Here is a 26385-nt window from a genome sequence, read left to right as displayed (position 1 = left end):
CCGTATTCACTGAGAAATCACAACATGGCTGCCTCCTCTGTTGCAGCAAGTGAGCTGCTTCATAATATGAGTAAACAGATATTAATATTATATCCAAAGACTTCGCGTGTATTAATCAGACGGATAAGCACATCAAGCTCGCGATGCGACAGGCAACCGAAGCTAAAAGCGAAAAGGTAAGTGAGGCTGTTAATGGCGAAATACTCTGTGTTACAGTGCCCCTGACCTGCCTCTATACTAACCTGTAGTAACAGAAGTAACGTTAAACGACAAGGTTTCCTAAAACAGTGGAGAATATAAGGGAGAGGACGTTTCTTCTGCCGAGTCGAATATTTTGGGGTTTAATCTGTGGCCACCCGCTAATTACCGAAGAAAAATAAGCTGTGTTTAAATGGTCATCCATTTTTTTTCCTAGTATGTCAGGTTAAGTTGTAGCTATGGAATGCCATTTAAGTCAATATTCAATTAATAAATGCAAGAATAAATAAATAAAAATAAAATAAATAAATATGGCTATGAAATAAATCCTGAAAAAAATAATCAAGTGTATCTATCTATCTATCTATCTATCTATTTTTTATTTTACTTAATTAATTAATTTTTTTTTTTTTTTTTTTTTCGTTTTTCAAGGGCCTTTGTCATTTATCTTTTTATTTTGACCCTAGAGGGCAACTAGTTGTACAGCAAGTCAAAAACATACGTAATAAAAAACATGAGAGCACTCATAAGAAATACTCAACAAGGGGGCGAGGAGAGGGGAACCAGTGATCTCAAGCAACAGTGGTCATAAACAATATCCATCAATATCAACATGAACAACATCATCATCATCACCATCACTCATTACATGATCATAACAAGAGTAACAACCAGCCACAAGAGTAGCCTCAGTACTAAGTGTGACTCTAAAGCCTGGCATTTAAAAGAGAAACGGCAGTAGGAATGAAGAAGTGCTTGTATCTGTCACCAAGAGCCGAGAGCCAGAAGGCAAAAACTGGAACTCGGAGAATAAGGGGTGGGAGCTGTCAGAAAGGATGGCTTTAGCCTTCCTTACTATGTGTTTATGAAACAGGACAGATTACGTACTCTGCTGAACTCCCAAGATCTTGCTACTCATTTTCACAATGCCACTTAGTGCATTTTTGGACATGATGTTGAGATTCCCAAACCAGCAGAGAAGAAAGAAGGTCAAGACAGACTCAATATAAGATCTGATAGGATCGTAAGAGACTTATCAATGTAAAACGTAGACAGTTTCCTGAGGCAAGAAGGATATTGCTGGCCATTTTTCCACAATGCCCGAGTGTGGCAGTGAGGCACTAATATTATATAACTCCACATTTCTTAATTTCAGGTGACTTATATGTCATATGCCACATTTATTTTCCAGCTGTTTTTCTTTCCATCTGTTATATTCTCATGACTAAGGCATGGTAATCTCACAGATTCAGACCAAAGCAACAGCACTGAATCACAATCTCTTTTTCCTCACTCCAGCTGAGAGTAGCCTCTGTGGGTGGTGGATGTGAAAGGAGGGTGGGAATGGGGGCAGGGCAAAATATGTGCTTCTTTTATTTGTAATCTGTAAAGTGTTCTGTGACAATGCAGTTTTGTAAACGATATTATAAAAATAAATGTTTACTGACTGATTGATGTAAATTCCTCAACAAACTTTTGAATGGTATAATAAGAGCTATGCCGCTCTCTTTCTCGCACTTTGAAAAGTTCCAATCCAGAGAAAGCTTAAGAGCAAGAGCATCAGCATAACCTGGTGTTGTTGGCAGAAGAGCCATGTCTACGATTACTCTGAGCAACATGCGTGGAAATAATTGTGAATATTATATATTTGAATATTTTTCTCGCTTTACCTCTGATGGTCTGAGTAAGAAGTACAGTCTCTGTGAGGGTCTGAAAAGTCACTAAATGTTGCAAGAAAGTCACCAAGTTGGCAACACAGCTGGAGTGTGGAGTAAGAGATGGGATTCAGTGCTGTTCTGGTGGTGTTGCTTTGGTCTGAACTTGTAAGGTAAGGCCTTGTTCATTTGAATATAACCAATGAAAAAAAAAGCTGGGAAATAAATGTGGATTTATGAAATAAAAGTCTCCTAACAACCAAAAATACTCCTGTTTTTTCTTTCATAAATTTGTAGTGTCTAAACCCAACCTCTGGGCTGGACAAAGTGGGCCCCCAGTATCCCCAAAAGCCCAAGATTCATTACTTGGTATGACTGTGTAACTTAAGATAAAAGAGAAGCACAATATAAACTGACATGGTAAGGACCAGATACTGTCTTAAAAAGAGTCCCATGGTCCAAATCTGCATTTAACACTGTCATACTGCTTTAATGACTAATTTTCCCATAATAAATTGTGTTTAACCAGATAATCACACACCAAACGAGGAGCCATCTGTTATTCCAGCAAGGAAATATTGTACAGAGAGAGAGGGGGAGGAACAGCTACTTTGTTCCATAGGGAGCTAGGTTAATCTGACCATGCTTAAGGTGACCACACTCTGTTGTCTTCTGCAGTGCTTAATTCCAAATTAAATTTTAGGTCTAACCTCAACCAGTCATCTCTGTAATACCTGATCACTTAAAACTAAATTGAGCCTGAAGCCCAACCAAGGAGGGCAGTGCTACAGGACACATTCATTGAAGGAGTAACAGACTTTTACAATATTGCCACATCCCAATCATACTGCATAGTAGCTGCATACATTATGTACTCTATCTAATCTTTTTGTACTCGGCCCTTTTATACTGATGGAGAATGATACAAGTGTGCCATAAGATGTCAAGTAAACTGGGATTTTACAGTGTCACAGTACCCACAGAGAAAGCAAAATGTCTTTTTAAAGATTTCATACTTCTACCAATTGCAAATCCCTTGTTTCAGTCGTGAGTAGTATCTCGGACTTCTTTTTGCATTGCATTATGGGACAGTAGTGTATATCAAAAACAGACTCAAAAATCAAGTGGTTCTTTAGTATGCGTACTGACCTTTTTTTTTACATACTTAAGTCACTTTTCCAGTTTTAACACACTACATACTCATAACCTGCTTAGAACTTGTGTGCAGTAGGAGCGTCGGTGGCTTAGTGGATAGAGCAGGCGCCCCATGTACAAGGCTGTTGCCGCAGGACTCCCTTGCACTCTGAGCTTTCCTATCAATTAAAGGCAAAAATGCCAAAAAAAAATATATTAAAAAAAAAGAACTTGTCTGCAGTAGAGAATTAACCCTTTAAAACCTGAGCAAATTGGCACAGTTTCTTTCAAAATCATGGGAAAACGACAATGAACAACGAAGGAAAAAATGATCCAAAAAATTGCAAGGAATTAGTAAAAAGAGAAATTTAAAAATAAGAAAATTAGTAAAATAAAATAAAGAAAGAAAGAAACAAGCAAATTATTCAGAAAATGTGCTTAAATTTTATTTAAAAATTCTGTGACATAATTTTAAAATGTAATGACAATAATTCTAAGTATAGTTTTTCCCTAGCTTTTATTCTTTTTTCCCATTTTTTTAAAATAATTTTCTGAATCTATCAATCTTTTGCAATTTGTGGGACATTTCTTACCAAGTTGCTCACTGCCTTTTGTGAAAAAAAATACTTGCAAAAGGTTACTGAAAGCTGCACAAGAAAAGTGATGTCACTCCAGGTTTCAAAGGACTAAGACACCACTCCTGTTTGATTCCAAACATTTACTGGTGTCATTGCATAAAGCTACTTTTGGATGATTTTTGTTTGTTTGTTTGTTTTTTCATGGATGAGATTAAACAGTGTGAAAATTTTATATCATGATCACACTGACCAAAATGATCATGGTTATCAGTATTATCATAATCTTGTTAAAATATGCTCAAAATGTCCAGAAAGCACTGATACACATGCTGAAATCATTTCACCAAGTTTTATATTGAAAACCACAGTCACATTAGCAGCACTGTGCACTTTATGTTTGCATTTAATAATAACAGAGCCAAAAAATCATATCAAATATGCATTAACATTAAAGATAGCCTGTCTTTGAAATGCTTTCTTGAGTGTCTGTGTCACTGTAAATGAGGATAAAGGGACCAGTAGCATCACTGGCTTTGCCTGCTACATGCACACTCTTTAAACAGGGGAATAAAACAAACCCATGTTGCACGCTGCGCCTGCATCTGGGAGACTGGTACTAACTTTGGTTGATGCTGGACAATATTTACTGAGTTTTTCAAAGCGTCAAAATCAAACACGGTCGTAATGATAACTCAGATTCAAAATGGTCATACCAGCCATCTGGATTTTTACTGTGGCTTTTCATAAAACAGTTGATCCCTAAACTGTAAAGTGGAGGTTTCTCTGGATTGTGTCCATCTCATGCCTGGCTCCTCTCTCTCCCAGTGCTGCCCAGCAACTGGTTGGAGTGGTGGGTTTGGAGGTCCATGCCCAGATTAACTCAAACACCAAGCTGTTTTCCGGCTCACCAGCTCGCTTCTCGGCACCTCCGAACTCCCTGGTGTCACACTTTGATGCATCTTTACCAGGCACATTACCCGTAAGTGTTGTTTAGCTGAACTCAGAAAAAGATAACATGTTGTTTTGTGAACGCTGTCTTGTCAGGTCATCAGGTAATGTCCCTGTGTGTCCTCAGGTCCTGAATAAACGATGTGTCGAAGCAGCAGTGATGACAGGACTGGCTTTGGACTGCACGATAAACAAGAAGTCACTGTTTGACAGGAAACACTATTTCTACGCTGACCTCCCTGTGAGTTTTCCTGCTCCCTGTCCTCCATTATTGCTTTCTGTGAAACATCTTGGTTTTAATCGATGGGCACACAGACATTAGCGGGAGGTACTCTATCTGACACACAGCAGTGTGAAGACTCTAGTCCTGTTTATCATGCTGCATCATTGCTTTTGCTTTGTTATAAGTTGTCCTCATGTGCCTCCAGCGTCTCCATCACAGCCTCTCCTGCTGAACTCTCCCGGCCGTGAGCTCTAATTTAAATAGTAAGCAAGTCTTGCTGAAGCAGCAAAAATATTATTTGCCACACGTACAGACAAATGACACTGAAAGCTGTTAAAGGAAAATGACCAGTGTTTTTTCACTCACCAGCTCATTTCCTTCAGTGCACTTCTATTTTTACATTATCCACAGGTCATTTCCCTCTTCATGCCAGTGCTGATAATTTGAGGATAGCTTTCTTTGATTCACGCAGTCGGTATCATTATTGGAGTTGTTAAAAACTCCAGGTAGTGTTGTCTAGGGGAACAATTCTGGGTGAAGTACATTTGATTATGAACTGAAAATTAAATAGTTAATTAACAGGAAGATATTTGTAAGCTTAAGATGACTCACATCTTCAGTAGTTCCACATAATGGACTTCATTTAGATACCAGCCTCTTACTTAGAGTCGGAGCTGTTGTTTCCTAATGATAACTCTCTCATTCTTAATTGAAACTCCTCATATAGTTACCATTTAGTACACTCCTTTAAAGCAGTATTAATTAACACATTTATTTATTTATTAAGGCCGCTTGAAGGGACGTAGAACAAACATTGATACAGTATATTATTCACATAGAGCTGATGTGGTGAATTCACCCTTATTTTAGCTCTATTTTTGTATCCACCAACTCCTGAAGGAAATATCTGGGACTTTAAGTAGGCGCTAACTTTGTTTATCAAATGTTTGGTGCTGGGCATTGAGCATGCAATGGGTTTTCAGAGCTTTTTAACTGGAAATATCTGCCTGCTGTGCCTGGAAATGATGGAGATGAGAGCAGGGAGAGTGAACCAGAATGATAAAGATGCAGATCATAAAGCCAAAACAATTAAGTGAAAGATGCTAAAATGCTCCATCGAGCTGAGAGGAACTGCAGAGTCGGGTTATATTTTGCTGTTTTTTCTCACTAAGAGCGACACCTTTCACACGTGTGCAGCTTTAAAGCAGCTGTAATGAGTATTTTTATAATAACAGTGTTTTGAATAATAATATGACAAAGTGAAAGGGGTCGCTTGGAGTGATGAACATACAGATATAGTAATTACCACCCAAATCAGCAGCTGCCTTTATAATGAGTTTCAGCTTGTTTGACTTTTAAGCACCGACTTTACAGGTTTTTTAATTATTTGATAAAATTATTTTATTATTCATTTATTTATTTAGCCTTTATTTAACCAGAAAGACCTCTTGAGACTCAAGAGTATCCTGGCCAAGACAGACAACAACATAAAGTTAACACAAAGTAAGATTACTACAAAGAAAAGCCAAAAAGTATGTTAATATATACTAGAAATGAACCATAAAACACAAAAAAAGGGCAACTACACATGATTATAAAGACCAGCTAAGATATACTGTGACACTGGCATATAGCACCTTTTAAAACAATAATAATAATAATAATAATAATAACAGTAATAATAATTATAAAAATCATAAAATGACATCAAGAAAAAAACATACCAAAGTAAATGATAATAAAAAAAGAGGGCAAAACCTCAATAAAAAAATAAATAAATAAATAAATGAATAGATAAATAATGAAATATCAATACAATAAACAAGCAGACAAGCAACTCAGACAGCCTTATTTCCTCAGGCAGGTCTTTCCAGAGCCTCGGGGCTCTAAATGCAAAAGCTCTGTCGATTTAGTCTTCAGCCTGGACTCTGGAACAGACAGAATACCTCTGGCTAAGGATCTCAAATTATGCAAAGGTTCATAAGGGACTGAAAGGTCTGAAATATAATCTGGAGCCAGGCCATAAATAACTTTAATGGTAAAATCAATCCTAAAACAAACATGGAGTCAATGTAAAAAGGCTAAAAGATGTGTGATGTAATCGTACCTCTTGGTTCGGGTTAGTCTAGCAGCTAAGTTTTGTACAACCTGTAGTTGTTTCAGAGTTTTTTCATTAAGACCAGAGGAGTTCAGTCGGGAACACTTAAGTCAAAGAAAACTTTATTTCCATTTGCAGTATTATATTTGGCGGTATGGCTCCGTTCTGGGGCCTCTCTGCCTTTCCTTGGGCCTACACAGAAAGTCTCTTCTACGCGCCTAAGTGGAAAGCCTGAGGCAGAGAGAGTACACCTGTCTGCCCTTCCATGCGCCTGTATGGAGAGCCTAAGGCAGAGGAAGCACATCTCTCTGCTCTTCCATGTGCAATTGTGGAAAGCCTGAGGCAGAGAGAGCAAACCTCCCTGCCCTTCCATGCGCCTACATATAAAGCCTAAGGCAGGAAGAGCAGCAGCAAAGACCCCCAGGGAAGAGAATAGAGCCAGCAGCAATGACAAACAGAAATGACATTGATAAGTCAGACACAACATGAAAAGGAGGAGCTGGGGTGGAGGCGGGTTGCAAAGCAACTTGCAGAGGAAGCAGCAACAGTAGGCAGAGCGGTTTAAAGAGGGCGCCCTGAAGGAGATTTGCCAATTGGTTGCATAGAGAGGAACCATGTGATCTATCAGCTGACTCCCTTCCATCAGTCAGCTGCTCCACTAGTTAATTGGGCTGTTTGGGATCAGCTGATGTAGCTGGGATGTGAGCTGAGCTTGACATCGTGTCCTGCCTGAACTAAAACTATGCTCAATTTTTGGTTCACTGTCACCACTCTTAGAGCATCTTTTTGGCTGCAGCAGGCAGCTGTTTTCAGTAAAACAGCTCTTAAAACCCACTACACATTACCTGTTCAGCACCAGTTAGCAGACAGACACAGTTGGCGACTAGCTGGTGAACATAGTGGAGCATTCAGCAGCTTAAGAACCACATATTTCCCTCAGGGACTGGTAGAGACTGAAATTAGAGGTAACAGAGAGTGACAACTGTATGGAAACAGGACTCCAAATGAAGACAAATGTTGCTCCATAACTGCTGGATCTGTAAAGAAGCAAGTGTTTGCTCACAAATTCACCCCATCAGCTGTAAAGGTGATGATACGTCAGTGTTCCCGCTGCCCCCAAGTGGCCAAAAAATTATTAACCGCAGCTTTAAATTCGTCTTATTACAGTGTCACATTTACTGCTCTTTCAGGTAGAACAGCCGTGTTTGCAGTGGTAGAGATATTCCAATAAAACTCTTTAACACTGATATTTCCATTTAACAGTCTCTCCCAACTGATGTTCGCTTTGCTCTCTGTAATGGAGTGCTCGCATTGCAAGGTTTCTCTACCCCTCAGAGCCCAGGGGTAATTTTACTGCCATTATGAGTGACATTTCAAGGCTTAGACGGAAAAGACAAAATGTCATGGGAACTCTGAGGTGACTTGCCCTACAGAGACCTTTTCTAATAAATCCAGAAATTCTCAGTAGAAAGGTGTTGAAGAATTTTGCATTTTGAGTGTTCAAAGTCAGGCTTTTCCTGGTAGGATATTATGCTAACACAGCTTTGGGCAAAGTAATGAGGAGCGTAATGATGGACTGAAGAACTTGAGAGACAGATTTCCTTTAGTAGTATTTCATAGAAATGGCCCCAAAGAAGTGGATTAAAATGAGAGTACCCTCATGAAGTAGCAAGCAATACACTGAGTATGAGCTGCTATTTTTATAGTACTATTTTCATTACTGTATTGCACTGGAATAAATGATCTCTGTCTTTGATATTCCTGATTAGTTTCTTCTTCTGATTAGATCTTGATAGACAGAGTTTCCTCCCCTTGTTTATATCTCACAGACTTAACTGGTTATCACACAGTTGCAGCAGTACATATTTTAATCACAGTGGTAGGGATACATTATCTCCCCAGAAAGTCCATGTATCTTCAAATTCCAGCAAAATCCCCTCCAGAAGCGCAGGGATTACTGTTGGGTTCCTCTCGCTCTTTTGTGTGTTTGCCCAAGATTGCATCACCTCCATTGGAGTAATTCTCAACAGTTGACACACACACACACACACACACAGCAGGGACCATAATACCCGATTACAATTTTTATTTTTCCCCGAGATTCCCCAAACAACTCATGCCGGCAAGTCGAGCGTGAACCTCTGTTTGTGTTTTAGCTTCGCTGTGTGCACTGTGCACAATGCCCCGCTGTTGCCTTGTTTATAATTGTTTAGTTTGCATTAGTCTCGTCAGTTGTGCGAAAAGAGTGAATCAGCTGGATAAACTGGCGTCAGAGCGGTTTTAATTATGCAAATGATAAGGAATTTTTCACATTCGACCTAAAGTTTGAGTGTAATCAATGCTCGTAAAACCAGACCAGTAGCAGGATCGAGGGAGAAATTATCTCGCCCTTGAAAAATACATTTGTAAATTGCGTTGTACATTATTGATATGTTCCACTAGAAATCCCTGATTGCTTTTTGTAAAACACCACAGTTGCTCATTAAATGATTAATGCTGCTGTCTGACCAGCATTCCCTTCTTCAATGGGAATGGCAGGCAAGGCACATATATAAAGTTTTTAACAGCCTTTTAATAACATGCCTCAGCAGCTCCACACTAACCTACCAGCAAAAGCAAATAATTGCAATTTCCTTGAGATATTAAGTTTGCAAATAAACAGACATGGCCTGGCTGTCGAAGCTTTGACATGTGTTTAATGAGAGCTATGAATGTCTTTGTGGCCCCCTGAGGTATAGCCGAGGAAAACATCAGTGTGCAGGCGCGAGGAATGATACGGCCGACTAAGTCTTGTTTGTTTAGTGACTTCGAAATTAGTCAGAGAATGACTCAGCATGGAAATGAGTTTAGCTTTGTGTGTGTGTGTGTGTGTGTGTGTGTGTGTGTGTGTGTGTGTCCACTGCTGAATGTACAGTGTGTGAGCAGGCGTGCATCTGTAACTTAGGATGTACAAAAGGGCGAGGAGTCACAGGGAGTGTTCGGAGCATCCCTGCTCATTAGGGCCTGCGGAGTAACTTAATGTGGCTACCAGGATCTTATTAGCAACAGATGTGCCTCACCTCATCATTATGTGGCAGTAACAGTTGATTTATTTTGCAGGAAATGCAAATAGATGCTGTGATGCTCGTGCGTCATCCAGCAGCAGACATGACTATTTCACCGGTTGAGACAAAACTCATGAAAAGATTAAGTAAGAAACAGGGGATTTCTGATAAGCTTCGCAAAGAATCCAGCAGATTTAAAGATTGAATCCACCACGAAGAACAGGAATTGAAAAAGAAAATCCCCCCCAATAGTCTGTGTTTTGCTCTCCTCTCCTCTGTTTCAACAGGAGGAGGTGTGGAGGTGATTGATTGTGTCGATCAGACACATTGTACAGAGAGCCGGTGACTAACAGCCCCCCAATCTCTTCTCCCACGTCCTCACTCTCTTTAGCATAAGTATGATTAATGTGTAGTTCCTGTGATGTGGTTGCCATAGTAACGCTGGGAATTAATACTTGGGGCAGCAGATTCTTTTAGGAATAGAGGAGCAGATGAAATATTTATTCTTGTGCTTTTTCTGAGTAGGAACCTTGAGTGAGATGGCAGCACTCCCGCTGCATTATAATAACGGCTCAGCCAATCAGCCGGCGATGTGTTTAATTGATGCTGCCTGCGTCACCTTTTCATTGACCCATGACCCTGACTTCACTGAAAATAGAGGGATTTGTATGAAAGACTCCAGAAAGTTGATGTGTTTTCTTTTGATAAAGCAAACCAATCACCAGAATAAATGTTGGCAGTGTATGTGTCTGCAAAAGATTATTATATTGCAGACACATTGAAATGTAAAATTTTTTAACGTTTCAACAACACTGTGGTTAACATGTGGTAAGATTTAGGCACAAAAACCACCCGGTTGTGGTTGGGAAAAGATCCTGTTTTTGCCTAAATACGAGCTTCTGGGGGCACAATCCAGGCTGAAAAGGCATTGATGTCTTAGTAAATAACTTCTTTTTTCCGAAGCACTTTCCCTGATGGAAACACAGCGATGGGAGGCTGAAAAATATCCATGTTTGGTGACAAAAAAACGCTGAAAATGCAGCAATGACTCTAAAAAACAGCCTGTTTTATCACCTCAGCCTCTTAAAGACAAATGTTGATATGATACATATAAAATGTACAAATTTAATGTATGAGTGGTTTGCAGAAACGTACAAGTCTACTGTAAAACTGTGCCTAGTTAGGGTAACAAAAAAAGTTTGTCTTGGGTGCATTGGTACAATAGTCAAACAAGGAAGGACGGCAGAGGAGATACCTGCAGACAGATTTAGACTGAGACACACCTGGTAGGAATCTGTCTGTGTCTATATCTGTTCCTTGAAGCACTCATATCAGTAGCAAAGATGATAGTCAAGGACTGAAATATTTGCTGCTGTTTTTATTATCTATCTATTTTATTTATCTTTGAGGACCCTTTTTGTGTACAGATGTCTTAAATAAGTTGTCTATTTTTGCATTAATCTCAGCCTGTGGATCTTTTTGTGGCTTTCTAGCCCAGTTACACTGGTGTGCAGGTATCTCCTCTGCCATCCAGACAGGTACAAGGCCAACATTTTCTTTTGGTGACTGGGCTGGATAACTGATACCTTGGTTACATGGAATGTTTGAGTAATGACTGGATAATGAACAGAATAAGCGAAAAGTTTGAAGTTTCATTTATAATATTGACATTCAAATTCAAAATCAAAATTCGAATGCTGCTCAGCTTTATTTATTTATTTATTTATCTGCGTGTCTATTCAGTCTGTTTAAACCCTGCATTTATGCACTGCTGCAGATTAAGATTAAGCTACACTTATTTTATTAGTATAATACTATTCATAGATTTAGATTCCACTGATGACTGCGTAGGTTTCCTTTCTTGTGTGATCCAAAAAATTCCAGTAACTTCACAGCATTCAAAAGTCAAATTTTATTGAAAAAAGAAAAATTCATGATGATTCTGATGATTGAAAAGTGAATCAAAGTGAACCAGGATGATATCAGTTAGCAAAAGACTGTGGTATTTAATGAATGACATTAAACTATGATATTTTACCATTATTCCTGCCTGGTGTGTTAGTTAGAATTTCTAATTACTCGTACTGCTACTACTGCCCATTATTACACAACCTTACTGTTCAGAGTTTTACCGGTCTAAATTTTTATCTAAATTCCAGGCTGGATACCAAATCACCCAGCAACGGCGGCCCATCGCAGTAGATGGCACGCTGACTTACAGTCTCCTTGGAGGTAAAAAGAGGAGCCAGGTGATGAGGAAAACTGTCAGCATTAAACAGATCCAGCTGGAGCAGGACAGCGGCAAGAGTCTCCATGATGACCTCCGCAGCCAGACACTCATAGACCTCAACAGAGCAGGTAGCACCAGAGAGTTTGTCTTTGCCCTATTTATCCAAACTGTGTGCATCATCTGTGTAGCCAAAGCCTGATTTAGCTTATTTCTCAGTTCCATAGCCTGTTATTGTTGTCCAAATCTATTATAGCAACTTCAGAGCCACAGAAAATGCTTTTTTAAAAGTGAAACTATATATTTGTGTCTGTTTTTAAAACAGGAACAAATGGACATAGGCCAAAGTGCCACAGTCAGTGAAAAAGTTGGAAAAGTTTTGAGAGACTTTCTAATGCATTGTTGGCTTTAATCTTTTTTAATGAATTTTTTTTGACAGTAACATTAATATTTTAGAACAACCCCCTTCTCCTATAACCCCTGGAAGACAAAAATGTCAGACAGACATTATCCTATAGATTTAAATTGCTCAACAAAGCGGAGACTGTCGAGGTTTGTTACAGAGCTCCATGGGATGGATACCTCAGAGATGTAAAACACAGCTGCCTTCACATGTGTCAGGTGTAGGTCTAATGGAGCTGGTGATGGAGCCAGACATGAGCTGTGGAGAGGAGGCTGCTGCAGCTGTCAGGGAGCTTCAGCTCATCCTGCAAGCCCTGGGCACCTGTCAAGGCAACATGTCTGGTATGGAAATCACTCTCTGTCTCCGTCTTTCTGCCGTCCTCTCTCTCTCTCAGCTAAACCTCTAAACCTGTACTTCTTTTTCCACTCAGTGTGCATGTTGTCTGTCTTTCTCCACAGAGGGCCAGCTTAGAGTAGACGCCAATGTGTCCGTCCACAAACCGGGTGAGCCCCTGGGCATCAGGACAGAGGTGAAGAACATCAACAGCATCCGGTACCTGGCCAGGGCTATAGGTAGGTTACAAACTAAAAGGAAGGATGGCAGAATATCTTAAGAGTGCAAGGTGTATTTAGGGAGCCTCATTGAACACTGTTCCATCTGAATGGGTCTCAACCGGCTGCATGATTGCTCACACACACTGTGAAAGTAAAGACCTTTTTGTGAGTTGACATTTTCACGCTGTATCACCCAAAAAGAATGACTGAGAGTATGTGTGTGTAATTATTACTGTATGTGTGTGCTGCAAGTCAAACTGGTAGTAAAAGGGAAGAAAAGCTCAGTGGTGGAATGTAACTAAGTACATTTACTCAAGCACTGCACTTAAAGGAGGAGTTAAACATTGTGTGAATGCACTTATTTGCTTTCTCACTGAGGAAACAGCCAGCCTGGCTCTTTTGTTTGTTAACAAGTGAACAAAATCCACCGACCAGCACCTCTGGAGCTCAGTAATTAGCCCTCTGTATCTTGTTTGTTAAGTCTATACAATATCAAAGTGTGAAGACAACCCTCTTGATGTGAGGCGACAGTGCTGACCACTGGACCACCGTGCCGCCTTTTTATTTCGCTACTTAACAGATATGATTTGTTGTTATAGATTAAACGAGGCATTAGTGGGTGCCTTCAGAAATACTCGGAGTGCTGGAGCACACTTTGGCGCAAGTTGGACCGTTCGTAAATTCATAGTGCTGTTCAAATGTACCTTTCGGTTATTCAGAACACCACTCTCTTGGAGCAGCAGAGTGTACTCTGGGGAGACGGAGCAGCAGAGTGCCAAGCAGAGTGAATGTGTGATTAAGTTAACCATTCATTAGTTAATGTAGAAAAAGAGCACTTTGTTTGTTTGAACAACAGTGCTCTCATTTTATTGTAGAGAATCAGACTGGATGAACACCTAGTATTTGCCTGATATCACACAGAACTGTCAGCTGGTTATACTCCGCTACCATCTTCAGTCTGACATTGCGTCCATCACTAGGGTCCAACGTATCTGTCTGAATCTAACCTTATTTTAAGTCCACACTGATGTGTAGCCATTCCGACATACTTGTTTTACTGGGGTTTTAAGAGTGCAGCAGAGTGAAGTAAAACAAACTACAATGCTGGGCAATATTGAGAAGACATGTCAATTTAGAACAGCCCTGAAAGCAGCATCTATCTTGTCTATAGCGCTCACCATTGGTACTTTATTGGTTCTGGCGCACCACTTGACAACACTTAACGACAGCTTGACAACAACGTTAGTCCCGCTGTTGCCCTGATTGACAAATCAAGTCCCCCTGCGGCGCTTATTGGTCATTTTTTATTTAAACAGAGAGCCCGCTGTGTCATGTCGCAATGCCAGACGAATCAGTCAACTCAAATTTGGGGAAGTGGGTTGATTCAAAGGTCTGGACTCCTGCAACAACAGTATAAAAAATATTTTAAATTAGCTCCTACGTGACCAATAACAACAGTAAAATGCTGTGTCCACATTAATGCATCAGTATTAATAATCCAGTGATATAATATCTATTATTATAACACTCTCAGTGTCCATATTTGTTTTTACACTTAAGGTAGATTTTACAAATTCTAGTTTTACATACTGAGGCTAAAGCAGTGGTTCTTAAACTGGGGGACGGGCCTCTGGGGGGCATAGAGCCGCTGCAGGTGGGGCGTGGCTGACCAGGGGTTTGCTGATGCTGTCATGCTGTGCTTTATTTCACTAAAAATCAACATGGATCCCACTTCTCCAATTATTGTTAATGACTGATAAAAATATTGTGTAGCAGGGGGAGCAAGATCTTTTTTCGGCTTCTGAAGGGGAGCATGACAAAAAAAGTTTGAGAAACAGTGCACTAAAGTAATATTTTCATTTTTGTCGCAGTGGAGTGTTGTCACAGTGTGTTATTTCTCCTTTTACATTAGTAAATGATGAAAATACTTGCTCGAACAAACAGAAGCCAACTGTGTTTCTGTCCTGTTTGACAAAAATGTCATATTTTTATTGCTGTCATACATAAAAATAGAATTTGTTGTTGGAGTGAAAACAAGATAGCTGATTTTATGAAGAGACATTAAGACAGGAAGCATAGTTAACACTGACAGTAACTTGTGAAGCAGAAGTTTCGGACTGACAGCCAGTCACAAACAATTAGTGGTGTGATAGCAGCGTGTGATGCTGATTTGGCTTCTCACAGCTGCTGACTTAAAAAAAGCATAGATTTTATGTCGACTCCAACTTCACCGACTGTTGATTGAGCTCCAATTAAAACAGCTGACAAAGAGCTGCAGCCAGAAAATTTTAGCATTTTTATGTGCAGGTTTTTAAGCGTGGTTTGACATGCCGTGGCGCTGCGCTCAAATTATTTATCACTGCAGTTGTATCACATTTACTCTGCTGCCGAATTGGTATTTAAAAGTCATGGAGAAAAACATCGTTTATCACAGTTATAATGTGGCAGCAGTCAGAGACCCGAGGAGTGCCAGTGTATCAGAGCAGATGTTTGGCATTTACCGCAAAATTACATTTGTGTGTTCTGGTCTTATTGAATAAACTGTCTGTATTTGTGGTCATGTTCTGCCTTTACATCACCAGACTATGAGATCCAGAGACAGATCGAAGTCCTGCAGAGAGGGGGGACGGTGCAGAACGAGACCCGGGCGTATGATTCCAAATCAGGGTAAGAAGATGACAGAGCAGGGGCCGTGATGCCAGGCTTGAGCCAGCACAGCACCCTGTGACTGGGATCTCTGCCTGGTTCATTAGTCCCGAGCTTTGCTGAGGAGGAACCATCATGGTAATCATGATGAATAGAGTCATTTGGATGCCGCCGTCATCCTGTGTTATCTGTGAGCTATGTGCTACTCACTGGCTTATGAGCTCACAGAATGAGCCAGCGTGCACACAGCTGAGGCCTTGATCATCTTCTGGTGCTCTGCCTCCTCCCCATGAGGCCTTGCATGTCGGAGGTACAGGGTGGTGCGTGTTAAATAGAGTGTGTGATGGCCTGTGATTGGCTGTTTCTTCTGTTTCCTGTGAAGGTGGCTACAGATTTGACTACACTGGTTTGGAGATAGCAACGCTGACTGGAAGGCGTTACAACATTTTTTACCATCATGACATTTTACCACAGTGTGAGGTGTAAAAAAACTGTATAAGCTGCTGCTGATGATTGAATTCATTGTAGTGTGTACCATACTGTCTATGCTTGGGCCTAAAAACCAGCACTTGCCAATATATTTGTGAAGGTGCCATTGCCCCCTCCCCCAAAATACAACAAAATAAAAAACACCAAACCCATCTTGAAACATAAAATATGATTTTTGTCTCATGGCGGAGACGAGGTTAGAACAGAACTAGGAAATACCTGGCGTTTGTTGGAGAGTTTTCTTGGCAACTTTGTGTCTCTCACACTCTGCAGGATTCCACTGCTTTAATTTCCATCCTGCTGAGTTTGAAAAACTTTTTGCATGAAATACACCAAGTCTGGTATGTATTGCCTTGAACTGGTATCAGCTACACTGCGAAAAGAAGGTTGAATAGCCAGTCTTCATTGAATTTGCACATTCAAATTCACAGACAGTGGATCTTCTGCTCTGAGCATCCCAGCCAAAAACAAAATATGAGTGTTGTTGGTTCCACTGTGCTGAGCTGTGTGACATCAATGCAAGAGGAGTTAGGTAAATTATTTCTAAAATATAGATGTTACCAATTATTATTTTACAATCCAATGTCTTGCCATTTTAAGACAATACCAAATAAAACCTTATTTTTAGATGAATGAATTCAAGACCTTTTAGTAATCTGTGGGAAGTTTTACAAGCTGTACCACATGTGTTTATGAATGAAACATGTTAATCAATTATGACGTCTGCCTCATTTTTCTTCCAGGGAGACCATTCCTATGAGGGACAAAGAGGGTCTTCAGGACTACAGGTGAGTGTGAGTCTGTGGGCTCTCTGCTAATCTGTGCTCGTTCTTTGTCCCGGGAGCTTGTGTTTATTGACGTGGAGTTATGATATCAAAAGATGATCTTGTCCCCAGTGGGGTCTGAAAGAGGATAAGGGCCTCTAAGTGGCAGCTAGAGGGAGAGAAATAAACAAGGTGTGGACCTCAGCCATGTGTACGTGTGTGAGTTGAGGAGGGGGAATGATAGATGGACAGGTTTACAGCTGATGCAGTCACATGATTAGGGGAGCAAGTGAAATGTGACAAGTGTGGTGTCAAGAGGACTATTAGTATCTAAACAAAAGTCAACCTCCTCTTCTCAAAGCTTATCTGTAGTGCTGATAAAGCACCCCCCCCCTTTCTTTTTTTCTCCCCCCCATCCTCCCTTCAGGTTTATGCCAGAGCCCAACCTGCCCCCTGTGATTGTGTATGAGGATAACGCATCGCTGCCCACTGGCATTGATGCGTGCCAGGCGGTGGTGGTGCAGAAGATAAAGGAAGGGCTGCCGGAGCTGCCCAGTGTCAAAAGAGACAGGCTGGTGCAAACGTACGGCATCCTGCCCGAGCACAGCTTCACTCTGGTGGTGAGTTTATAAGTGGGTGAAAGCAACCGGTGAGAGAGGAGTTGATTCCCTCACTAAATCTGTTTCCTGCATCTTTCTTTTAATTGTCATCTGATCGAGTCCAAGCAGAGTCAGCTTGGATGCAGTTCTGCTTGGCAGCTGCGTACCGCCGGATTCTGCTGGACTCTGCTGGGCTGACTTGATCCTAATTAGATAATATTGCATATGAAGTGATGAAAGCATTTTTCACGGTGCTTTGTTGCAGAATGAGGACGGGCTGATGGAGTACTTTGAGGCGGTGTTGAAGGCGACCAAGAAGGAGCCGAGAAAGGTGATTGGCTGGGTGACAAACGAGCTGGTGGGTCACCTCAAACAGCAAGACATGAGTGTGAGCCAGAGGTGAGACACTCACACACATCCCTTCATGTAGCTTTTACAGTATTCACATAATGCTTAATGTTTGTCTTGCAGGTTTGACTTTTTTTTTTGCCAACTTGGCTCATGAGTGCAGAGCTGTTGTGCTGCCAGTGCTCAGGTCTCAGGTCTAGCACAGGACCCCTCTGAGCCTCTTGTGTTTGGCTCGCCCACTTTGTACCTTTTGCATGCTGTATCTGAAATGTTAGTCATTTAGAGCTGTGGCAAAAGAAGGAATGAAACCTGTATGTAAAGGCATACATGCCAGCTTTACTGCAGCTGCTTTTAACTTGAGAGTCAGGAGATCATGAGTTACTTTTCTCTGAATATACATAAAGTTTCGCTTTGTGAACAGCTTTCAATCCGAAGGCCTCCTCTGATAAATAAAACATCCTTCAAAAAAAAAAAAGGTGACACCTTTCACTTGAGGGGGTCCCTGGTTTAGGGGTTAAGAAGCTGACCATGAACCACGACACCCCAAGTTCACCCCAGCTGGCGACCCGTCTCTCTCATCTCCCCCTCTCCAAAGGCCTGTCATCTCTTCCATGTCTGTAATGATGGCATAAAAAATGTCTGTCAGGCTTCTCTTTATTTTAAGGAGTCTCAAGCCACTGCGTCAAGGGTTTAACTCATGTGGAAAACTGTGATTTCATGTCAAAATTAATTGTCACCTCAAAGTGATTTAGTATCTCCGGTGTCACAAGTTCAGCTCTGTATCCTTTGACTCATGATTAAACTAAAGTCTGAGACACTTGAAGGAACTGAGCATTTATAGCAGATGGTTATACAGACAGATTTGGCACACAAAGAATACCTCAAGCTCTCGAAAAATCCCAGTAGCAAAGACCTAATCCCCTCTTGATAAACACATACATGAGCATTAGATCTCAGTTAAATCAACACCAAAAACTCAGCACATAAGGGGGAGTTTGGGGCGGTGGAGAGAAATCTGGCAGCAAATTGAGTTGGCATGAGTGAAGTTGCAGTCAGACCAAAATTTGCCAGACAAAATTTACTCTCGTGGAGTGGCCAAAAGCAGGAGGGATAGGAAATAGCATGGGTAGGGTTGTTAACATGAACTGCAGGAGCCAGGCTAACATCAGCAGTGTGCAAAGTTGTAAATTATATCGCACTTACTGTCATTAACCTCTGTCCCTCACTGTCCCTGTGCTCACTGCAGCTAAATGGCATACTGTCTTCTTTGCTGCTTGTGTTGTTTCACAGTGCAGTTATAAAAAAAGGCCTCACAACAAAGTTCAGTGTGATTGTGCTAAATGCACAACTGGAAGCAAAACTGTCTCACCCTCTGACACTTAGAAATGAATTTCAAGTGAAATCCAGACTTACTACAGCTTAACAGTGAGAAGTATCAGGTTATGATGGCCGTGCTGTACGCCTGCATGAATACAGTTCACACGACTGTGAGTGAGGCAATGATCATGGCGCATAAGTGAAGCAGCTGATGCAAGAGCGACTTCAGTGCTCTACCTGAACTAAGGATAAGGTGATAAGTCTGGTAATTTGGGACGCTTTTTGGTAGATCGCTATGAAAAGCAACTAAAATTCTGAAGACAACCTTAAGTGTTCAAATATATTCATTCATTCATTCATTTTCCTGCTAGGGGTCGCGGGGGGGGGCTGGAGCCTATCCCAGCTGACATTGGGCGAGAGGCGGGGTACACTCTGGACAGGTCACCAGACTATCACAGGGCTGACACATAGAGACAGACAACCATTCACACTCACATTCACACCTACGGGCAATTTAGAGTCACCAGTTAACCTGCATGTCTTTGGACTGTGGGAGGAAGCCGGAGTGCCCGGAGAAAACCCATGCTGACACAGGGAGAACATGCAAACTCCACACAGAAGGGCTACCTCACCCTGGGTTAGAAAATATGTTGCCAAGTAAAATACATGAGAAACTTTGGACCTTCAAACACATCAAGAACCCCTACCTCAATCTGATTACATGTTGTGGTAAATGGGACGATTGGTAAGGTAAAATTGGACAGTCATGTTTGTTTGTTTTTTAAATGATTAAATCCATTTATCAGTTCAGTCATTAACTCATTAAATCATTAATGCAACCAAACTTTTCACTAAAGAAGATTGACAACTTGTCTGCCACCCTCTGATGCCTGTTTCCTTGGTGCCTGACATGGACCCACTGCATCATCTATAATATCTTTTAAGTGTACTAAACACTAAAATGTCTTTAATTTGAGAGGATGGCACAATGTAGTGCAAGTCATGATTTTATGGCACCTGGTATCCTAAAAACATGTTGGTTTCACTTCAGAAAAATGTCCCATTTTAGCTAAATTTTTCGTCCCATTTTACCTGAATGCATTAAGCACTCACTCAAAAACCCTTTCCCATACAAAGTAAACTCTATTGTGAAAATATTTTGATTAACACTCAAACAAATAATAAAATACAACACCCTACAACCACAACATTCTCTCTCTCTTTTTCTCACGCTGTCACGCTTAGCTGTTCTGTCAATTAAAGGCCAATATGCCCCAAAAAAATCTTAAATAATTATTATTATTAACAATGCAATAACGTGTTTGATGATTGGCTGACAATATTTAAAGAGCCCTACATGTAAAACCTTATTTGTCCCATTTTACCCGATGTCCAAATTACATGACTTCACCCTGTGCTTCATATCTAGTGATGACTCTGCCAGTTGATAAAGTTTGTTCAATGATTAAATGGTTAAACTTTTTATATGCACATCAGTCGCAGCTGGCATCATACTGAATAAAAAAAACAGTGGCCACAGTCCTATTGATATTCAATTTAGTAAGCAAGGAAAAATAATAAGTGGCTATCTGCTGAACTGAGCGAAAGCAAACAGTGCAGAGCAACAAGAATCGTAATAACAAACTCACTTCAGTTGTAAAAAATCAATGTAATTTTGGGGTTGCTTCTCTTGACACACTTTACACAAACCTTCAGTTCTTCGCTCAACAGGAGACGCCACTAAAATCAAGTTATTGAACTATTTTCCCTCTATTCCCCAATTATTAAAGCACAATTAGCCCCAAATTGTGTTGAGTAGTGCTCAGAAAAATGTTTTTATAGTCAAGCTACAACGTCTGCACAATGACAGCACATCAGGTTCAGTATGATAAAATAACTCTGTCCTGTCTTTGAACCATTCTACAATGTACTCCTCTGGTTCGGTTTGATTGACATCAAGGATTATTAGATTCTTAGTGTTCACAAATGCTGATTAGACCGCAGAATGCTATACAGCAATAACGTGTGAGGTCATAAATCATCCGATATTCCCTCATTCTTTGTGTCTGTCGATGAGAAAACCCCTGCGACAGTCTGACAGCACGTCAGAGAAAAACCTGCTTTGACAAATCCAATTACATTAGTGAAATCATTACTTTTTGGAAGAAGGTGTTGTTTTGATCTCTCCCTGCTGAAGGCCTGTTAGCTGGAACATGTTTGATTTTGTAAATGCTGCAAACACTCTCGAAATTGAATAAAATCTTTTCTGATATTTTGATACAATGAGAAGTTGCCATGGTACCTTTCACACTTGCCAATCTAGCCACCGGCTATGAAAAAAAGCACACTAGTTGTCTCCCACTGTTTTTGTTTATGGCATACGGAGACGCTGAATATCAGAGACTCATTTCAACACGTTTCATTTTACCAATTTTCTTAAAATGGCAGTTGAATAGTGACGGCAGCTAACAGGAAAATGAGGGTGGTCGGATGCATCTGTGCTGTATTTGTGAAGCTCTGACTGTCACCCTCCAGATCACGACTTTAGAAACTTCACTTCAGCTCGTTGAAACTGTAATGGATATTTTTCCCTGTCGTTCAGCTCAGAGCAATTTTGTTCCATGATCATTTGTCAGAATAAAAAACTCAGAGTCATTACAGAGCAAATGAAATTGAAACGAGTAATGGGTTGACGTCAGCGCAGATGCTGTGAGCTTTACTTTATCTACTATTCCCAGACTGTTGTGAAGCGTTTGTGTGTGAGTAAACCACAAAGTAGCTGGTGTTTATTTATGCATGATGCTGCATTTGCTTTGCTTGAAAGGAGGAGAGTTAAAGAAAAACAAAGAGTGGCCGGCAGGACTGTCAAAAGCTGCAGGCGGGGGAAGAAACAGAAACTCAGCTACACACAGCAACCAGCATTTTGGGTATAAAGAAAAAGGTTGCAAAGAGTTTTGATGAGGATGCATGTATCCCCCTGTATGTCCACGTGATGACTGTTTATCAAATCTGTTGATGCTGGCTCTCCTGTATGAATGTGTCCAAACCTGCTTTTCTCCCCTGTGGCCCCATGCCCTTGAGTAGGATAGAGGAAAAAAAAGAAATTGGGAAGCATATTGGTCAGGCAGGCAGAGAGGTGAAACTCACCAGACGTGTCATGTCATTAAGAGCTTGTTCAGGTGCTCTGACCAGCTGAGACAAGTCCGTCTACCAAGGTTTCCCCTCACTAAAGTTGCTGGCAGCTGCCTATGAGGAAATCTCACTGTGGCTGATTTGTGGCAGGTTGATGACAGCATAGGACAGAAGTGGAAAATATCTCACCAGACCTGTTAATGCCTTGTTAAAATGTGAAAACAAGTGTAGTGCTAATTGTGTGTAACTGTAACTGTAACTGTGTATTACTTTTGGCTCACTATTTCAACTGTTTATTCCATAGACTAAAAGGAAATAATGGAGGTAGCTACCATGGTGTCACCCACTGGTTTGTGGACTCTCGTTTTGGAGCCTCAAGTTTGGCATTTTGGCCATTGTCATCTAATTTTTTTGGAGCCAGAAGTGACCATATTTGGGTGGAGGAGCGAGGGGTGGATCTGACGAAGAAGAAGCCGAGGTCACTATCGCAGACAGCCTGTCACTCAAAGCAGCCTGTCCTTAAGTATGCGTATTTTATACTTTAATAAAATGTAACTAACCAGATGAGTTATATAAAAATTCACCCCCGGCACAGATGTCGTGAACAGGGAAATTAGCCAGAGAGAGGGCATTTTAACATGGGGGTCTATGGGGATTGACTCACTCTTGGAGCCAGCCTCAAGTGGCCATTCAAAGAACTGCAGTTTTTGACACTTGGCTTAATTTTTCAGACCGAAGGTTGCCGCTTGGTTTCATTCATTACTTTTGGCTAACTATTTCAACTGTTAGGGCTGTCAAAATTGCTCACAAATGATGTTTGAATATTCCTTCTAAAAATAACTCATAGGTTCAAACCATTCGAATTTTTTTTTTTTTCCGCAGCATCTCCACAAGAGGGCAAACTAATACAAGGAAACATACTTGTATATGTATTAATACAAGGAAACATAACTACTTGTAGGTATTTTTATTTCAACATAAACGTCTTTGAAAACATTTACATACCTACACATTAAAACACATAAAACAATTATCTATAACATTACCTTATAAATGACCGGACCTCTCGCTCGCCCTCTGTCAGGCCACACCACCCGCGGAAGCGCTGCAAATAGCCTTGAAGTGCCTCGAAGCGAAGCCAGTTTCCTTTCAGCGCCCATGTTAACTGATTGTGTCATCCACACCGGCTGCGCCGCGCCGCACAGCTCCGTGGCCGGCTCGCACCCTGCAGCAATCGTTTCGGCGTCTGGCCCAGGCCAACGCCCACTCACAAAGAGGACAGCTGCGGTGGTATTTTTTTTCCTCCACAATCGAATATCAGTTTTCACATTCGAAGGTCCTTTTTTTTTTTTCAAATTCGAATTTAAATTCGAATTTAGAATATTCGTTGACAGCCCTACTGTATATTCATTGCTTGTGTAAGATTAGTTAACTATTTCAATTGTTTATGTAATACTTTTAGCTATTTCAACCCTCAATCAAATTTAGTTAAGTATTTCAACTGTTAATTCCATTGACTCGAAAAATAATGGATATTGCTTCCGTGACATCACCTGTTGGTTTGCTGACAATAGTCAGCTTAGTTTTTTGGAACCAGAGGTCACCATATTTGGGCAAGAGGCTGGTGCTCTGGAGGAGTGAGTGGATCTGACTGAGAAGGTCACTATCAGCAGACAGCCTGTCACTCAAAGCAGCCTGCCCTATGCGTAACTTTTAGTTAAAATGTTAATAAAATGTAAACAGGTGGGTTATATAAAAATTCACCCCCTGTACAGTTGTCATGAACAGAGAAATCAGCTAAAGAGACCAAAACTGTTTTTTGTACCAGGCTGTAAACATGTTTATTTCTGCTGTGAATGTGGGGGTCTATGAGGATTGACTCACTCTTTGAGCCAGCCTCTAGCGGCCTTTTAAAGAACTGCAGTTTTTGACACTTCCCTTTTGGCTTCATTTTTTAGCCCCAGAGGTTTACCCTGGCTTACCCTGATATTCCTACCCCAACCTTGACCAATCTCAGTCTTCTTGCCCTTAACCTAGCCAACTTGATCAACGAAGGCAACGAGTACTAGTCAGGGAGAGTGGGGCAGGTCATGCCTTCACTGTCCTGGAAAATGCAAATTTGGCTGTGGGACAGAGGTGCTGTTCTGTGAGGTACACACCCAAAGTGTATGCACTCAGTCCAAAAACGAGATTTTCATTGTCTGAGCAGCCTAAGTGTGTGGAGGTAGTACTTTAGGGTCTGTAATCCAGCCTGGGGCTGCCAAGTCACATGGATCTTTGTTGTTTATCGCGATTCCAGATACCATCACTTGACCACTGTAGCAGGCACAGGCAACATGGTGCGATCCTCACAAGATAGCGTCCCCGTCAAAAAACAGTGTGTGGTCAACTTAGCATCCTCTATTCATTACTTACGGCAATCTTATTTCAACAGTTTATTTATAATTTAGCAAACTATTTCAACCATTTTATTAATTTGCTAATTGATAATACTATTTTGCTGTTTGTTTTACTCCTTAACACAAAATGTGTATATATTTAATCAAATTATAATTCCTGGTTTAGTTAATTAGTTGAGTGTTCCATGTGCCCCCTGGCAACTGCAGAAGTAGCCTTGGTTGGGAATGAGCGTCCTATTTGACACACAAACACTGTGCCTAACCAAGTTGTGTGTGTAAAGATGGATACTTTTCATCTATTTCTTCCACTGTGTCTCGGCCGTGTTTGGATGAGGGTTAGCTGAGATGGACTGTCTGGTGTGCAGTGCACAGAATGAAACTCTGTCTGCACTTTATATATTCTAACAGGCTCCTTGATTCTGTTTGTCTGGTAGCCTGGGGAATAAACAAGAAGACATACGAAAGACAAACACATTATAGTCAAATCACAAATGTTGATAGACTCATTTGTCCTCTCAGTCTCACACTCCCACTCTTTCTTTCTCCTTCTCCCCCACCTTTTCTATCACTAATTCTTCAGTGCATGTATTAAACTGTAATTAAATTACCCCTTCATTCGATTTCAGCCCGATCTCTCCTTCTGCCCTGGCTGAGCTGCTGGAACTCCAGGAAACAGGACACATCTCCTCTACGGTTGCCAAGCAGGTCAGTCAGCTGCACAGACCATGCAATTACCCCCTTCTATCTGTCACTCAACACACGCACACACACACTCACACACACACACCAGCTAGTGTTTGTTTGTGTTTTCACCTTTGTTTTCCTGGTTTCTCCACCGCTCTCAGGTGTTCCAGGAGATGTGGAGGTCATCGGGCAAGACGGCGCCACAGATAATCCAGGAGAAGGACTTGGGCCTTGTTAGTGACACCGCACAGCTGCAGAGCATCTGCCAGAAGGTGGTGGACTCGCACCCTGATGAGGTGAGGGTTCACATGCAGGGTCTCACTTATACATTGATTTGTTTTTGTTGTTTCTTCCATGTTTGAGGTTGTGTTTTTGTGTTTGTGCCTCTCTGTAGGTTCACGCCATCAGAAATGGAAACAAGAAAGTTCTGAACAAGCTCATGGGCCTCGTTCAGAAGGAGACCAAAGGCAGAGCTGACCCAGTTCTGGTGAGGGCAATTTTAGAAGAGAAGACCTCATGAGGGCCGGACTGATCTGCAAGACTCAGCCACAGCATGAAACTGGTGACAGTCAAGTTGAAAATTAAGCTACCATCCTTAATTTCAGCATTTTTGTAAATACTGAACATTCATTATCTTCTGTATTTATGTGTTTAAAATAAAGCTTTTCAGATTAATACTCTCTGTGGCAGTGTATTGTATCATTATTCGGTTAAATAGATAGAAGATACAGTAAATATGTTTTCCCATACTGACCGGGTGATGAAATTTGATGACACCTATAAAGTGGAAAAAGTACAATCTGCAAAAAAATAAAAAATAAAAAAATGAAGTGCCTTGATGAATACTTGAAAACTCATTCAGTGTTTTAAGATGTTTATAATGTTAGGAAATAAAAATTTCAAGATCAATTCCCCAAAACAGGCCTGCTTAAAATCCAGCACAAC

General features: G+C 40.9%; 1 protein-coding gene across 2 annotated transcripts; it reads left to right on the top strand.

The window, feature by feature from the left end:
• On the top strand, positions 1-26115 carry gatb (glutamyl-tRNA(Gln) amidotransferase, subunit B). 2 transcript variants are annotated; one of them, XM_050044719.1, is made up of 14 exons: positions 1-176; positions 4391-4544; positions 4641-4754; positions 12038-12236; positions 12727-12849; positions 12967-13080; positions 15645-15729; positions 16941-16985; positions 17389-17581; positions 17826-17959; positions 22662-22880; positions 25383-25461; positions 25602-25736; positions 25835-26115. In XM_050044719.1, the coding sequence occupies exons 1-14, from the start codon at positions 25-27 to the stop codon at positions 25958-25960; spliced, it is 1872 nt and encodes a 623-aa protein (XP_049900676.1). In that variant the 5' UTR covers positions 1-24; the 3' UTR covers positions 25961-26115. The 2 variants fall into 2 exon arrangements, with proteins under 2 accessions (XP_049900676.1, XP_049900677.1); XM_050044720.1 differs by lacking the exon at positions 22662-22880.
• Positions 26116-26385: the final 270 nt, after the last annotated feature.

Source organism: Epinephelus moara, chromosome 5, assembly GCF_006386435.1.
Source record: "Epinephelus moara isolate mb chromosome 5, YSFRI_EMoa_1.0, whole genome shotgun sequence".
In the NCBI taxonomy this organism is placed as follows: domain Eukaryota; kingdom Metazoa; phylum Chordata; class Actinopteri; order Perciformes; family Serranidae; genus Epinephelus; species Epinephelus moara.
Note: the sequence above shows the minus strand (reverse complement) of the source record. Positions and strands in the feature narration are given on the sequence as shown.